This window comes from Colossoma macropomum, unplaced genomic scaffold (assembly GCF_904425465.1).
Source record: "Colossoma macropomum unplaced genomic scaffold, Colossoma_macropomum, whole genome shotgun sequence".
NCBI lineage: Eukaryota > Metazoa > Chordata > Actinopteri > Characiformes > Serrasalmidae > Colossoma > Colossoma macropomum.
In genome coordinates this window covers 17603712-17622344 of record NW_023494792.1, presented here as the reverse complement: position 1 = coordinate 17622344, position 18633 = coordinate 17603712, and the positions used below count along the sequence as shown (strand labels likewise).

Below are 18633 nucleotides of genomic sequence, written 5' to 3'. Positions count from 1 at the left end.
TGATGATAAATGACATCATGAACTATGTGTAGCTGTCTGAGGTTTTGCCCTTTTGTCGAGAGATCACAAGTTGAAATACTACATAGAATTTAGTAGAGAGCATAATTCACCCTGTTTAACTGCTGAGATGCACAGTGTGTAGAGTGCTGAATAAAAATGACTACTATTAATTATTCAATTACTGCTACGAAATATTCAGTAACTACTATGAAATATTCAGTTACTACTATGAAATATTCAGTTACTACTATGAATTATTCAGTAAATACTATGAATTATTATGTTACTACTGTAAATTATTCAGTTACTACTACAAATTTTTCAGTAACTACTATATATTTTTCAGTTACTACTATGAATTATTCAGTAGCTACTACAATTTTTTCAGTGACAACTATTAATTATTCAACTACTAGTAATTAGAAACTCCAGAACCTGCTATCATGAAACATGTATGTATGTTATGTAGTTGTGAGAATGGAAGTGAAATGTGGACCTGCCAACAGGACCCTCAGGGCTTAAGGAGTTAATGCCTATGAATGTTTACTTTTTCTGCTGAGTGACACAGAGAGCACCAGGTGTGCTTCTCTCCTTTACTTTCTCTCACTTCTCTTCTGTTGCCATGGTCACCTGCACCTTGCGCATCCCATTATGGGATGCAAAGCGATATAGTCTGACATCTCCTGTGGATGACTCATGGAGACCTCAGTCTGCTAAGCAGTGGGGAAGACACAGAGGCGTTTAGCTGAGCAGGTGCTGCAGGCCTTGCATAAGCATCTTTATATCATATAAACCAAATATTTGTTGAGTGGGAAAATTAGTGCATTTATAAGCGTGTTAAAGGCGATAAATCAGCATGAATATTGGCTGTGTGACAGTGCCATAGATCAAACTAATAGCTCAGTCCCACTGTTTCTACTGGCATTTTAAATCCACTCGGTTCCGCAGGTCGTTACTCATCTCAGCCTTTTGTTTGGTTCTGTGATACATTGATAGGTGGGAAAAGAAAGTTCTGCAGCACTGATAATTGCAGTCGGCAACAATGGCTCAGGAGCTGGCCGAAAGCACTGGCACCGCTGAGAGTCAGCACATCCTAAAGCTCACGGGAGAAAAAAAAGCCCATTGATTACGGATTGTGCTAGAATGAGGCAGGCAGTGTGTTGAATGGTCTGCTCTGAAAGGGCTGAGGTCACTGATTTTAGCAGCGATTCACTGTATGACCCCCCACACACATTAACCATGACATTAGCATCACAATGCTAGTCCACACAGTGCTAACTTTACTGAAAGCACAAAATAGAAGATGCAAGTTTGTATAAAATCTTTTGAAAGTAAGATGCAAGTATGAAACACAAGCTGGGCGGGTTAAATGTATATATTGCCATATTCTGCAGGCCTATTATCAAGATTTAAGATTTATTGTTATGCCAGCATGGTCGGAATTTGAATTAGTGGGTTCAACACACAAGACAATAAATATATATACAGGGAACAGTAAACAATCCACATCTACTCAAGCATGATAGTTTTATACTTAGAAATAATACAAAAGAATTTGTAATCAGCAAGGATTTTTTTTTTTTTCATTCTTTATCTTTCTCACTTACATATTTAAAAATAAAGGTGTCAAAAGGGGTTCTTTGGGATGATGTCTAGAAGAACCAGTTTTGCTTTCCTAAAAAACATTTCTATGTGTCACACCCTCCATTTCATCAATACAACAGTGTAATCCTACTCCAACTCCCAGAATCCAATTAGAGATCATGTGACATTGTCCACCAATCACAAACTGTTTCGAAGATCAGCTTCAGCTGAATACTAATCCACTACACCTGTTTATCTTTCCACAGACCCTTATAAAACTGTTTGTTTGAACCCATTTTTGCAAAGTATTGCCACTGTTTACAGAGCGTACCAAGCCTTTTTCCCTGTCCTTGTTTACTGTGTATGTTGACCTTTTTGTTTGTATTTTTAGAGTACGTTTTTGCCTGCGTCCTGTTTGGATTTGGTTGCTGTGTTTTTGCCCTTCAGTTTTGCCCTGTGTTTTAGTCTTGACTATTATCTGGATGTCCCTTATGGTTTGTTATGCTTTTCTCTGGCTTTGACCTTAGCATGCTTTCTGTTATGTCTTCAATATATGTCTTCAATTTTGGATCACACATCTTCTAGTAAAGCTTCGTATTCTTTTATCCGTGAGCACCTGACTCATTGTGCAGCATTACACTACACTCTGAGAAAAAAAAGTACCAAACTTTCGCTGGGGCAGACCCCTTTGTCACTGAGGTGGTACCCTCAGAGGTACAGCTCAGTAAATTCAGTCAGGGAACATAATTGTACTATAATCCATTGGAATTATGTTTTCTAAGTTGTATTGACTCCACAACTTAGAAAACATCCCCGTCTCGTCTCCAGGCTTTTTATTTTATTGTTCTGTTTTAAAACATTATGTTATGAAAAGGTACAAATACATGCATTTTACTTGGGAGAAACTTATTTAAGGTGCACAAATGAATCTTAAAACCACTCTTGTACCTTTGAGAGTACATTTATATTGTTTGTACCTTATTGAACAAAAAATGTACCTGAGCAGAACCTTTATTTCTAACAGTGTATGAGTGGTTCTCAAATGGGTCCTTAAGGACCCCCAGACAGTGCACATTCTTCCTCTATGCTTTTGTATTGCAAGTTGGATTAGAGTAAAGTTTGGACTCTTTAGGGGCCCCGAGGACTGATTTGAGAACCTGTACTTTAAAGAACCACTTTTGTAAATTGGATGTTTAAGTGTGAAGAACATTTTTGGAAGTTCAAAGAACCAACACATAATGTAACTTTTCTATATCAATCAAAGTTTTTTTCTAGAATCATTCATCCAATCCAAGAAACATTAGGGAACATGTATGAGTGTAGCTGTACTTTTTGACTGCTGTCTCCTGTAAATATGTGAATGAAAGTTCATCATGTCATCATGATCTTTGAGCAGTGCAGTAAATATTGGCATTATCCCTGGTAATCAACCTAATGCTACAGGTGCAGATGAAGATTTGGTTGAGAAGCACTGGAATATTTCTACAACACTCAGGATGCCTTTCATGGGCTGTGGTGACTTCAAGTGAAAGACGCCTCTGCAAAAATAAGTTCTGAGGTTTTCAGGCTGCTATTTTTGGTTATAATGTTGATGTAAAATGATTTATTTGCTGGCTGCCATTTGGAGAAGGTGAATAAGGAAGCTGATTGTGGTTTAGTCTGTTCTTTCTGGCTTTCATTTGATGAAAAGGTCAACATGCAGCAAGTGAAGCTCAGAGAGAGAACTGGACAGCATAATCCTGAGGATGCCACTGGACAGTGACTGGCTGTTTTATAATCTTTAGCTATTGTCTAATGCTTAATACCAGCTGCAGACATTTGATTAATGAACACTTTTGCCTGTTGTTCATCAGTGGTGCTGATCTAATGAGAGTGTTTGTGCAAACCAGCTTTGTTGTCAGCAATTGAATGAATTCACTTCCTTTATGTAATCATACAGTATTTTGCAAAACTCAGAGACCACTCTTTTATTTATTTAACTTGCAGTCAAACTGCTGTTAGGCACTTTATAACAAGTACAAACATAAAGGTCCATTATAACAATGGTACTACATTTTTCAGTGTCAGAAAAAACATTTGTTTAACAGAAAATTACACAGAATCCTCAAACACCAAGTATGTAAATCTATCAGTATTTAAAGCAGCACTATGTAACCTTTGGGGATTTGGAGACCTCCCTGATCAAAATGTGTAATTGTACTCAACATGTAGAGACATTTTATATCGTCAATTGTGCTTCAGACCCCATATCTTCATCAGTGTAGTACTGATTTGGCATTTGAGATCTAGATATCGACTGGACCTTATTTTTGAGCCAGTATGTGTGATGTTAATATGTAAAGACGTATAACATAGTTTGAAAAACTCCTGCGAAATCCGTCCTGACACCTCTGACTTTTAAATGATTGTTTCAGGCTTTACAGGTCGACTTGTACTGGTGCATGCACACCATATTTTAATGTGTTTTTTTTCTCTTGACTCAGTAAGGCTACTTCTTTGAGTTTTAACAGCAAAAAATAACTGTCATAGTACTGCTTTAATATGTCCACTCTTTGCTTTTGTGCACTCCTACAGCCATTTTAACTCTGTGTCCTCCCAACAAAAGCTGATCACAACAATGATAGTGTTACTGACATTCTCTTACACTTGAAAGAGACACTAACATTCACACAAGCACCTAATGTGCATCTATAATGACTGAAGAAATTATTTCTGAGGAGATTAGATATAAGATAATCCACTTGTATAATGAAGGAGAAAGTCAAAGGAAATTAGGTTAAAAAAAACATTTTTCAAAACTGGAACTCAAAAAATGACAAAGATTCAGAGAAAATTCAGAGTCCTAACAAGCGTGCAAGACCGGATAGACCACCAAAACTGTCACCATCAGAATAACAGAGCTTAGCTTTCATCTTTGAGAGAGAGGAGAAAATACAAATCAGATCTGAAAAAATCCACAGCTGTTTCTGTCCATTCATCCACTGTGAGAAGACACCTCAACACTATGAGTCTGAAAGGATGTGTAGCTGGACATCTCAGATATGGAATAGGGTTTATGTACTGATGAGTCCAAATTTGGGATGCAACCAACTTCTAAGACTGAACTTTGGAGGTGTGGAAAAACATCCCTGCAGATTTCTTTGCTAAACTGAAAGCAAGTGTCCTACAAAGATGAATGAAGGGTGGTCTCTGACTTTGTGTGTGTGTGTGTGTGTGTGTGTGTGTGTGTGTGATGGTGAGGCTGTGTTTGGTCCTGTGTCATTGAGCTAATGCTTACTGATTTGACCCTACAAGTGTGTATTTGCATATGTGTATGTGTATTTGTGTGTGAAATTCGGCATACATCCCATTGAACTCTTTTAGATCCAGTTATTTACATATGCAAATGAGGAGCCCTATGATCTCCATGTGAATAGGCTTGCATTAACTCACTGCTGCATATTTGCCCATAGACTTCTGTATGTGTGTGAGACGATGTCCCTAATACAGCCGTAGTGATTCTGGGAGGACACCGTGGTGCCTTTCACTCTAGTGATAATGTTTTTCTCTGTGAGAGTACAGGGAGCCTCTAAGGTCAATTTCAGCGCTCTAGTTTCTCTCTCTGCTCCCGGCCTGCCCTTGATCTCATTTTAATGACTTCTAAACTGATTTGGAACCTGTAATCCTGTCTTTGATGTGCTACTTTAAAGGTCAGGTGGCACAAGATTGGTAGGCGGCATTTCTGTCTGCCCACTGTAGTGTGGCAAATTAGAACGTTAGCTTGTTTCAACATGGAAGGCACATTTACAGAGTGCTTCTTTATATACACAATATGTCCAAAAGTGTCTAGACACCTCCAGGTGTTCAATTGTGCACACACAGCTTCGTGATAGAAAAGCATTGCCAATAGAATGGGGCGATCTGGAGTGGCTACATATGAGCCTTAGGTGATTGTGCCCAATGCCAAGTGTAGGTTAGAGGGGGTTGCGGAGCAGTGAAACTGCACCTTTGAAGTCATGGAGCTCCATCCAATACCTTTGGGATGAGTTATGATCCAGAACTAATCATCCAACATCAGTACCTGACATCAATAATGCTCTTGTAGCTGAATGCACACAAATCCTCACAGCAATGTTCCAACTTCTAGTGTAAAGCCTAGTGTAAAGCAGAGTAGAAGCTGTTGCTGCAGCAAGAGGGACAAACTCCCTGTTAATGCCATTAATTTCAGATGAAACGTTGAATGACAAGTGTCTACAAACCTCATTTCATGTATTTTAAACATTGTATATTGTCATCCAGAATAATGTAATAATTCACAAATACATAATTTGACTCAATATGATATTGTGGCATTTCAAATCAACAAGGAGTGGCTGAAAATGTGCCTGATGTTAATATGTTAATGTTTTCATTTTGGTGTAATGCTCTAGGCACAAAATAATGCTGGCCCCAAGCTGAAACACTAGGCACAAGCTAATATGCTAGTCATGCTTCAATGCAGTAAGAAACAATAGGATACATGGCGAGACAATACCATATACAGCACTGCAATTTGATACAATACAATATGCTGTATTGCCACATCCTTGGTAACACATTACATTAACATACATACTGATTACACACTAGCTTATGTAGTTAAGTGCAGTCATAAGCTTTTAAGCATAAATCTAGACTAGAAAAGAATGGAAAATCACCATTTGCCTTGCAATTTAGTACAAAGCTAGGCCTAATTAATAAACTCACCCATTATGTTCGATGTGGACTGTACATCTACGCACAAATGTCAGAAATATAAGCAGGCCTGAAACACTTGGTAGACTATGTGATGTGGGAACCTAAGCTAATGTGAATTTAAAGCCATGGGATGGATACGAAGCTGTGCTCCGATGCTGTGATAAGCGATTTGTCTTGCACTTGCGTGCTTTATCGAGTGAGGGATTAGTGTAGAGCTGTAACACAGTCCTGATACAGCAGCGCTGCTTTGTTATGAATGCTAACAAGGCTCCCTTTAAAACAGTTCCAGCCATTAGCATGTCAGCACACAGCGATCTGAGAGAGAAGGTGTTTTGGTTTGTTTTGTTTGTGATTGTGAATAGAGGTCGAGAGAGAGCTCAGAGAATATCAATGGGCTTGAGAAGGAATAGAGCACTCAATGAACTCCATGGGAGAAAGAATTTTATAAACATTGATCCCCATTGTTCAGTGTGCATTGAGCTAATGTGTAAATTGGTACAAAACATTTCTTTTCAAAACTTTCTTTTCAGGGTATTTTTGGATGCTCTCCAACCCCTATCACCATGGATCATATAAGCCATGTGATACTGTGTTTAAAAAGATACACGCCTGTATAAATGACACATACAGTGCTGATCATAAATAGTATCACAGTCGATGTCCTTATACGAGACTGTATTATATCTTTCCACTAAGCACAAGTGACAGCGCTTAATTTGAGAAGCTACTTATGTCTCGAAAACAATAGCCATAAAACGACACCAAACAGCGATCATTGTTTCATTAATTTGTGTGATATGATTGTTGTACTCCTGAAAAGGAGGCCAGCTTGGTTTAATCCTGCATTCCTTGAACTACAGGACACCAATTCATATGTTAACCATCGCAGTTATTTGCATACCCCCTCTGCAATTATAAAATCTAATGAGAGGCTTATGGGAAACGTATGCTCGGGCCCTCTTCTTTGGTGGAATGCTTTTGTTCAGCTGCTGTCCTAGGTAAGACTTGCAGGAGAGAAAATTGCACTAATATAATCTTCACACGGCCCTGCTCCAAATCTCCCATTAAGTATGATTTACCATGAAGATATTACATAATTTAAAAGGTACTTATGCATGGAGAATGTTAAGGAAGATGAGAAAAATAAGCAGGTCTGTGATAGTCAGGTTTTAAAGTAAAGTTATATTTTAAATTGAAGCTTTTTATTCTAGTGGGGTTCTTCTGTGAGCCTTAGCTGCAGAAATATTGCAGAACTGGACAGAGGAAGACAGAACTCCTCTTTAGCAACTTCTGACTGAGCAGGGCTGACCGATATTAAACTTTTGCCATCAATACCAATACCAATTTACAGAGTTAAAACTTTTATCATTTCTGATATCATTTGCTTCTAAAATTTTACGTGGTCAAAACTGAAACAGACTGAAACCATTTTAGGTAAACATTGATATGGTTGTCAGCTGTTGTGTTTCTTAAACTTAAATAAATAGCACAAACCCAGTCTTCAGTAAAAGAGACTTTAAACCTTGATGGCTGTAGACGTTACTATGACAGCCAGAAATAGATCTGTGTTAAACCAAAGTCTCTAACTCTACCATCATGGCAGAATGTAGCTCTTCACTGTTAGAAAAATGGAAAAATGGACTAAGTTAAGCAGCGTATGTGGAAAAATGCACTGAATTCATTGGAGGAATACTGATGTTTTCTAATCTAAATAAAATTAGAACGGAGCCCCACTGGTGACATCCTATATAAATAAAAATAATGCATGGCCATCACTTACTAAGCCATGGGAACAAGATTGGTTGTGGCCATGATTTAGTAAGGCATGGGAATGAGACCCCAGTGCGTGGCCACAACTTAGTAAGGCATAGGAATGAGATCCTAATACATGGCCACGATTTAGTAAGGCATGATCTTGTTCCCACGCCTTACTAAGCTGTGTCCATGACTTAATTATCTCATTCCCACGCCTTACTATGTCATTGCCACGCATTAGGATCTTGTTTCTACGCATTAATAAGGCATGGCCACACATTATTTTTATTTATATGGCATGTCACCAGCAGGGCTTTGTAGAATCACCTGTTTTAAACCTCACCTCGCTTACTCACAACTAACTTGCTTAAATTTCATGACTATGGCAAACTGATGTCCCTAATATAAATATTGTAGCACAGGGGGTGGAGCATCCTAGAATCTTTAATGGGTTTTCATCAGTCCTCGTCATAGAAAATTACTGTGTGTTCTAAAGGGCCCATATCCTACATTTTTCTTGCATTTTATTTTTTCCTTGAGGTCCACCTGTAGGGCTAGGTGTGGTTTTGTGTGTTATTTTTTTATTTCATTTTTAAATGTATATCTACTCTTTTTAGTCACTTGTTTTTTCAATAATGCTTGGCTACATTGTAAATAAGGGTCACCATCAGTGTACTCTGAGCTTTAAATAAAAGTTGATTGATTGATTGATTTTCCATGACCATTTTCCAACCTCTTTTTATCCCTCACAATTAAACAGCCTGTTTTTGTTACTGTGCCTTTAAGACTAATACATGTAAATGAGCTCTGTTATGATTGGCTGCCCGGTATTGTGCTTCATTCAAAAAGCAGACCAGGCAGAAACACTGCTCATGACTTCAAGATGAAAGAGCAGAGCTAACCTGCTGTAGGCTAAATAGGTGGATAGGTGTAAATGTATTGGATTTTGTGACTTCACAGACACAATGACTTCAAAACGGCTGTTTTTGCAGCTTAGTTTACATGTATGGAAAAAATGGACTGAGAAGTGAATTGTGTGCTTTTTAACTTCAGCAATGTAAATATAACCTAAGCTAAACATAAACTTTAGTTTGTATACTATATTAAATTATTTTATTTTAAAAATTAGGGAAAATGTAGTTTTCCTTGATATGGAGCCTTTTTACATGTTATACATACGTTAAAGGTTTAGTTTGGATGCACTTTTCTGTGGTTTTAACAATGATATTGTTCAAATTGTGTTATTTTAACAGTGGTGTTCAGTGATTGTGTTTAAATGTGCCAGTCCAGCCTGTATTACTGTAAAAGAAGCGAGCAAGAGTTGATGACTGACAGCTTAGCAGTTGCTATAAAGTTTTCTTCACATCAGCGTTGTCTGTCAGTGACAATATAAAACAAGTCACTAAATAGTAGGAGCTTTACTGATGTTTTCAGGGACCTCCATGTGCAAGAAAGTCTTCTTTTGATAACCAGCATAAAAATCTATGGTAATACTTTGTTAAAAGCACTAATATACTGATTCATTATGTTATGCTAATACAACATGAATGTATTTCCATGAAATATTAGCAACTGATAACAGATAACGTTCTATTGTAAGATACTAGTGCTGACCAGACACAGCCACCCACACACAGTTTTCCTTTAGTAAACTTGCATGTAACAGAGATGACTGTGCATTTTAATGAACCCGTTTAGCATCAAATGCATCCTCACAGTCATCCTTGCAGTCAAAGCCTAACAAGACTCTTGATACCGTGGCTTGCTTGTACCTTGTCATGTCATCCCTGCTGCTGATGCTGATAGGATCTCCTGTGTGTTACCTCAGCCTATTTGAGTTGCAAATAGTATGTGTGTTATGTTAAAAGGAGACTTTAGTTTCACTTAAGGGAAACCACACACTGTATACTCTGAACTCTTTGATAAGCTTAAATGTCTTTCAGCTATGCGTGTTTGGAGTGCACTTCATTTGAGCTTTTCCTCAAGGCATCATCACATCACAGGCAGACAGGTTCATAAATCTAGCAGACAAGCAAACAATGCCGATCCATACTCATAATCGATGAAACGGGCTAACAAGGTCAGAGCACTCAGACAAGAATACACAGGAAAACAAGGCTTTGTTTTGTTTGACACAAAAATCAAAACTTCACAAAAGACATTTTGATGAGCAGATTCAACCCAAAATTAGGTTTTAATCTTTTGTATTTACCTGGAAATAAGCTTTATCTGTCGTGGTTCATGTATGGGAGTTTAAAGGGTTTTTGCACATCTATCAGAAGCAAATTCTAAAATATCTTTTGCAATTTTTTACTAGTGTTATGCTCAAAACTCTAAACTGCATCCTTGCATACTCCTGTATTTTTGTGTCTCCTAGTTTTTTGCTTCCCAAGTGTTCTGGTTTCTCCTGGTTTGACCTAGCCTGCCTTTGTCTGGAAATGCCCCAATAAAATCAGTGATAAATGAATGTTTCAGAATGTGTTAAAGGAAGTCAGTTTAACAATGTGATGGCTAATTTTTGTAATGAAGGTCAGCTGGGTTCACTGGCTGGTGGTGGTCATACTCATCGAGGTGATTGTCCCTGATGGTTCCAGTAGAACATGCTGTAATGATTCTCTGCTTCAGTAGGTGTGTAATAGCTTGTGGCCCTGACATCTGCTTTAATCTAAATAGTGTACAGATGTGGAATAGCCCACCCCTGGTCCAGCATAGGAAATAGACAGTGGGCTAATTGAGAGAGCTGACCATAGTACACTGTCCCTACATTCCCCAACAAACACAAAAACAACATTTTGTTGTCGGTTAGCACAGGGTCGGCTCTAGCATTTTGCCCTACGCAGGCAGCATTTTGAGGGTGGATGTGCCTAAGCACTCCCCTGAACCTACACCTTGTAAAAAATGTAATAATAAAGGCAGAGAGAATATTTTTTCCCTGAGGCCTCAAGCTATCCTTTTGAATTATCAATGTTGGTAACTTATTTGATTTGTTCTATTCGCATTTAAGTTGTTGTTTGTCTGAATACTGTAACAGAATGTTCATTTATTTTCAGCCTAATTTTGTTTATGTGAGGAATACTAACTTTCCTTACATAATACTGGCAAATCAGTTAGCTTGCTAGCTGATGTACTGTAAAATCAGAGATTAACTAATAACAATGACAATTAAAAGTGGAGCAAATAATGTAAAAAATAACTATAACTTACAGTAATTGCCTAAATGTTGTTAGGGGGCCCCCTGGTGGTCGTGGGACCTAAAGCAGCCACTTATGTCGCTTATTAGATAGAGCCAGCTCTGAGTTGGCAGTTGTTTTAGAATGCTTAGAAAAGTACTAATAAACCAAATCATCCATTGCGAACATTACATAACAGTGTGAGTGAGGAGAATGTTGTAGAACAGTGCGAGTGAAGGAGAATATTCTAGAACATTGTGAATGAGGGAGAACATTATAGAACAGTAAACGTAGGGGAACATTCTAGAACAATGAGAATGTTTTAGAACAGTGTGAGTGAAGGAGAACATTCTAGAACAGTGTCAGTGAGGGAGGTTATTCTAGAACAGTGTCGCTGAAGGAGATCGTTCTAGAGTAGTATGAGTGGACACTGTGAATGAGAGACTATAATCTAGAACAGCATGAATGGATGAAAACATTCCAGAAAACCATGAACGGATTAAAACCTTCTAGAACAGCATGAACGGATGAAAACTTTCAAGAACAGTGTAACTGAAGGGCAACCTTTTACAACCGTGTGAATAGGGGAGAACGTTCTACAGCAGGATGAATGAGGGAGAACATTCTGTAATGTTGTGAATGAAAGTAAACATCCTAGATCAGTGAATGGAGAAGGACATTCTAGAACAGTGTGAAGGAAAGAGAACATTGTAGAACAATGTAAATGGAGGAGAACATTTTACAACATTTGTGAATGAAAGCGAACATTCTAAATCAGTGAACGGAGAGGATGTTCTAGAAGAGTGTGGATGAAGCAGAATTTTCTAAAAGAGTGTGAATGGAGGAGAACATTCTACAACATGGTGAATGAAAGTGAACATTCTAGATCAGTGAATGGAGGAGGATGTTCTAGAACAGTGTGGATGAAGGAGAACATTCTGGAACAGTGTGAAACTAGTAGAATAGTCTAGAACAGTGTGAATGAGGGAACAGCATTTTAGAAAAGTGTGAATGAAGAACAACTGAAATGTGCAGGGTGGAGATGCTGTAGGACCAGAGCTGGAAACACTGGAATAGACTGCTTACTGCTAAATGACTTATCTGTGCACAGTGAGCTAGATGAAACATGTAATGTGATTACTTTTGCAAGTAATCTCGCAAAATAATCAGTCTCATCTCTCCTCATCTCACCTCCTGACATGCCCGACAAGTCTGATAAAACTGATTTACCCACCTATCACAGGACTGACAAAGGCCTTTGACCTGTATTATACATGCTGGAATCAGATGGCAGTACATCAGTGAGGGACAAACAGATATATATATCTGCAGATTAGATATAAGACAATCCACTTGCATAAGGAAGGAGAAAGTCTGGGGAAAATAAGTGAAAAAACATGGAAATGGTGGAAAGGAAACAGAAAATTTGCAGATCAAACAAAGAAGCTGCTTCTGTTCTCAGAACAGCTGACTGACCACTTCAGAGTCCAGACCTCAACCTCATACAATGTGTTTGGGATTAGTTGCATCACAAAAAGTGGTGTGGAAAAACATCCCTGCAGAACTGAATGCAAGTTTTCCCAAAAAGAACTAAAGCTGTAATAAAGGCAAAGAGTGAACACACTAAATACTGAAAATATTGATGTTGTATTTAGTTGTTGAGGCTTCTGTGCAATTTTCTTTTAAATAGATTTTTTTGTTTTTTTCTGTTGCTGAAAAAAAAAAAATGAAACGTAATGAAATTAATGAAATTAAGTAAATGAAGGGTGGTCTCTGGCTTGTACACAGTGCTGTAGATACATGTGCGTCTGTAAGTGTACATTTTAATATTTATTTGATGCTAAAAGAACTCTAGTCAGGTATACAATGGAAGGTGTAATATTAGTTTATTTAAAATGACGCACAATGATGCACAATAGTACAGTATGTTAATGAATGTGCACTTACAGGTTTAGATTACACAGTGGTGATGTAATAGTAGTATAATCTATATTCACTGTAGAAATCATGAAGACTTCCCCTTATTATGTGCACAAAAGTGCCAGGATTAGTATTGGGATTCTAGCCATCACACTACTTGGTATCAGATCTAAAAGAAAGTGATATGGCCTGGAAGAGCACTGATCTTGGCTCCATACACTTGTATTGCTGAAGATAAGAAAGAGAAAAACTGATAAGGATGTCTCAGCTATGAGATTGTGCATACTTTTTTTCCTGGTGTCAAACTGTTTGCGAAATCTATGTGATTGGGCATGCTTGTGTGTGATTCAGTGCCTGAGGCGAATGATTCTTACATCCCAGGAGAGCATCCCCCCCAAGTCATAGCCCGGTTAGCTTTCAGGGTTAGCGCTAAATTAGCCAGCACCATCAAAAACATGAACTCCCCGAGGACTCAGTGAACCAAAACCCGCTGCTGCAAATTTATGATGCCCTGCAGTGATAAGCGAGCAGGAGATGAGCAGGCCAGGGTTATCGCTTGTTGTCCTAGCAGGACCTGCATATTAAGATCAGGCATCATTTGCTATTATACTACAGGATACAATAGAATCACATAGCATGAAGGGGCAAATGAAATTCAGCTGGGCTGCTGCAGTCTATAGTAATGGCCTGTCTCTCTCACTAAGGGGTTAAGATGTGGTTCTCATGTTGTAATAGTGATAGAAGTACACAGGAAGCCTTAGCTAGGCTGCAAAAGCAGGCTAAATCCACACTCCATACAACTGTATTTGTACAGCACGTCTGCTAGAAACTCCTCTGCCCCATGAAAGTCATGTTGCTTTACGCAGATGGCATCATATTAGCATAAGGCAAATTGTATTAGCCTCCGTATTGTTTTGGCTTGATGGCTGGGGTGATGTGTTTATACTGTTTTTCGTAGAAGGAGCTGTTCTGTGGCAGCCTAATTGTCTCCTAAAATAATGTTAAGATTGCATTCTGTGCCTCTGTGCTTTGCTGAGTAATGAACGTGTCACTGGAAATTTGTAAGTTGATGAATTGTGGGAACCAACTCAGCTCAAGGAGATCGGCGAGCCTGTCAGAGCTAAACACATCCGACTTGCAGTCAGATAGGCCTACAGCATAGGATCTTATCAACGTTGCAATTATAGGTAGCAATTTGGCCGCAATTAACATATAAATAAGGCTAATCTGGTATCATAATGGACCTGCAGCACCACATGCTCTGTTAGCCTGGGATACACTAATCATTTAACAGTATGGAAAAGTAGCTCTGGGTACCAACTCTTGTTTTTATGCACTTCAGTATGATGACAGAGAACTGGAGCAATATAATGTATTAAAAAATCTACAGAACCATTTCTACCCCAGACCATTAACTTCAGCTGGAAGGAGCACTTACTGTCAAGCTAAAGTAAAAGAAATTACACAGGCCTGCTGAAAAGCAGTGACTGGAACAGTAGCTAATGCCAAACAGCCTTGAGTGCTGTAAACGTGTTTCCTTCTCTACTGCTAGCTCCAGCTGCACACACATAACATAGTCCTCCACTCTTTTTCCCACATCCCTCTCTCTTCTCATTCTGTACAAATTGAATCCTCCAGACATTCAGAAGTGTCAGGTCAGTTAGTCTGCAAGTGAAGGTTCTTGCCTTTGGTTGGTTAATGGCATAATGAAACGTTCATGCTGCCCGGCAACAATGAAGCCTCTTTAGAAGCAGATATTTGATTGGCAGCTACATTCGGGGTTCCATTTGACTTTGAAGAGCGAAGTGTTTCCACAGGGAGAATGGGCTTCTGAATCCATGGTAACCAGGCACAAGGGATTCCAGCATTTAATGTTACATTAGTGACGTATGTTAACATGTTCAGTTTGTACCTACTGGCATGACTTTGAACAGTTTCAGCTCATGTGAATAACACTAGCTTAACTCTCAGAAACTCTCTTTTTTTGTTGAAGGATTTTTTTTTCCCCATTTTTAACCCATTAAATCCCAGGCTTGTTACATACTAAGGTTTATTATTTAGTAACCACAGGGACTTTAATGCAAACTGGCTGAGCTATTCTTAGGGTATAGAAGTGTGTAATAAAACATTGGGCCCACCGGTGGTCCCAGGCCATTTAAGGGGGTAACATGTTTTAGGAAGCTTCTGACTATAAAAAACATAATGTTTTTATTTCTTATTTTGGGTTTTTGGGGATTTGGGCAAAATGTTGCTAAATATGTGATTTTACATCTAAGCTATAACATGAATTTATATGTTATAAAGATAAGAGGGAAGTACGCACAAACCCTATCGTCCCCTGAAATCCCTGTCACGAAATTTCTGATTCAGCTGATTAAGAGATTAATAATTACCGGATCAGGTGTTTTTGGGTGAAAATAGTTCAAAATGTGGCAGAGGGTCTACAAGATTGGAGTTGTGTGAATAATGCTAAAAAGTGGTGAACATTAAAGCCAATGGTTGCATTTTTACATTCACAAAAATTGCCTTAAATGTGTGCATGTCCATCTTTTATTTGTTTGTGTAAACTATTAGGATGTGTAGTTTCAGTGGCATTAAGTTGCAGGTGTAAGTAGAATGATTTGAACAACTGTTGCAATGACCCAGCTCATGGGGGTGCAGATGATTCATTGACTCCACCTCTTTTACTAATTGGGTCTTGTTGACAAGACTTTAGCTTAAAACATGATCTCACATTTAGAAAAGCATGTATGGTCTCTTAAGAGCTGGTTACCTGAGCAGCCTTAGGTAGAGTTAAAAGCTGCAATTTGTCTGATTTTTTAAGCAGATGCTTTAATAGAATGCAGTTCTGTTAAAGTCAGAGGCAGCAAATTGAGTCTCCAGTGTAACCTAATAGAGTGAGGGAGTAAAATAACCTGCATTTCCAATTGTCGGCAGGCAGAAATGGAAGGCAGCAACTTAATAAGACTCTATGTCACGGCCCAGATAAAATAACATGGGAGTGTTTTACTCACATCCAGTGTTAATTTGATTGATTGTTGTAAAACATTTAGCGAGAGACAGGCTGAATTCCTGCGGAATGATGCTTGTGGTTTGCTAGACAGTGCAGTCGTGTTTCAGGCATGTGGAACGATCGATAACACAGTAGGCTAACAGGATTGCTATGACTGTGGTAATTGTTATGGTTAAATGAGCTCATGGACTGTGTACCAGTGCAGTGTGGAGAACAGTATAAACGATTAGTTTGGCTCATTTATGAGTGCATTTCAAAAATAGGTTCAAAATAGGATCATGTGATCCTATGTTATGTGATCCTATTTTCACTCATATGCTTTCTCATTGCTTAATGGCTTATTGTATGAGATTAAGGCATGCATTGTGCAATACTGCAGTTCTCTCTTTTTCATTTTATGTTATTGAATTGTACTTTTCACCATGTTCACCCTTAGATGTTCATAATTATTACTTTTATTTTGCTATATTAATCAACTGTAGTTACATTATTGGATATTGAATTACCTATTATTGATTAATATTAGTTATGCAGTGAATTACTTTCATTTTTGATTTACATTCTGTGTCAATAGATTCATGGTCAATATCAAAAACGTGACAAACATAAAAGATCAGTTTTCTCTCTGAAAGACTGTACATACAAAAAAAAATAATTTCATCATACTTTCAGTTAGGGTTGTTAATGATATATACACAGTCTTACATACTCATAGAGTATGTAACTAGATTGGTGATTGGCATGCCTAATATTAGAGCAGTGAGAGGGGGGTTTGAACCCAAGACTTAACCACTCAACTAGAGAGCCAATAACAAAACATGCACGTGCACAGCTGGAAAATCCTTAAATACTAACCTGTAAAAACAGCTTCAAATGTGATGACTGTTGTCACTATCAGTGTTGTGTGTTAAATGTGTGATGTAGGTCTATGTAGAAAAAACTGTTCAGGGCCAGCTGACTGCTTTTTGGCCTTAAAGCGTACAAATAATGTGCTTGCAATTGTGTTGTACATAGTACCTACTGTTAGTATTTCTTTATTTTTATTTTGCACTTTGAACAATAGTGAATGCCGCTTTGTAATTTTGTATTTTGTGCGTGAATGAGAGGTCGTTAGATTTAGGGTGAGTAAGGGTCTGTATTTGCTGCACACCCAGTCAGAGATACACTATTCCAATCATGATATAATACTTCTCATATTGTCATCATGATATCCAACAGCTTTACTGAACATCACATTTTATGTCCATATTGTGCAGCCCTGATTCAAATTACAATAAAATATCTCTTAGTCTACTTACAAACACAACCATGGCACTGATTAAGAATGTAGAATAAGCACCTCTGGCAGAATTGTCTGCTTGTTTAAATGATCTATGAGTGAGGAATAATATCAGATTACACTGTGCTGTTCTTAGTGAATAAGAGTTATTCTGGACTTACTGTACATTGTAGCTTTTTGTTTTGCATGGCAGGTTCCTCTTTTACTACTTACAACTGTCTGCATTCTTCCTGAAATGAAAACCTCGTCATGTAGCCTTTGCTTTGAGGTTGGCTCTTATCATAGTTGTATGCTTGGATTGTACGTTAGTCGGTCTGGATTAAAGCTTCTGCCAAATGAATAAATGTAAATCAAGATGTGAATGCAAAGCTGCTATTCACATCAATCTCTGTGATATTTATATAACAGTGGGTGTTTCCTAGGTGTTATCATGCTTTACAGTTGCTGCTGTGCTTGTCCTTCTCACTCTGCTGCATTTTTATGCAATTCATTCTTTGACTGCACATCCCTCCCTCCTCCCCTCCCTGCTCCACATCTCTCCATCTTACTTTCTGTCCCCAATTCCAACTCCCTATTCTCTATTGCAGTTGTTGATACTCTCTCTCTCTCCCTCTCTCCCCTCTCTCTCTCTCTCTCTCTCTCTCTCTTTCTCCCTCTCTCTCTGTGCAGAGGTGGATGTTCTTGTGTAAGCTGTTGTCCTGATTGAGGAGAGAGGCGGGACTAAGCTCTGTCTAAAGGAGACCTATTGGTCACTCATGCTGATGATGGACAGGCCGAGAGACTGCAGGACGCTGCTGCTGGTGCTTTTCTTGGGTAACATGGTCAAGGCACTGGACGTCCCTCTTGACCGTGAGTACCAAAACAAACCATCACACACACATACACACACACACACACACACACACACACACACACACGCACAGACACCACACACACACACACACACACACACACACACATCCACTCACTCTCTCAGCAGTGCCCTACATAGCTCCCCCTCACGCTCGTCAGCTCTGAAAACATGTTCAGATATTTCTGTCATCACACGTCTCCTGATACTGAAGATCTGTAGACTGCAAAGGCCTCTGTTCACAATGTGTTCCAGCCTGCAGAGGTGCATGAATGAAAATATTCACTGAAGGTTACTATAACCTCGCTATTTCATTTGTAAATGATTAGAGAGAGAGAGAGAGATA

General features: G+C 38.5%; 1 protein-coding gene across 8 annotated transcripts in view; it reads left to right on the top strand.

Annotated features, from left to right (window-relative positions):
• Window positions 1-18633, top strand: part of LOC118811813 (neuronal cell adhesion molecule-like) — a 109671-nt gene that overhangs the window by 58371 nt on the left and 32667 nt on the right. For all 8 annotated transcript variants that reach the window (XM_036576319.1, XM_036576325.1, XM_036576321.1 and 5 more), the window contains exon 3: window positions 18107-18286. In XM_036576319.1, coding sequence (XP_036432212.1) covers window positions 18193-18286 — 94 coding nt within the window. In that variant the 5' untranslated portion in view covers window positions 18107-18192. The remainder of the gene's footprint in view (window positions 1-18106; window positions 18287-18633) is intronic.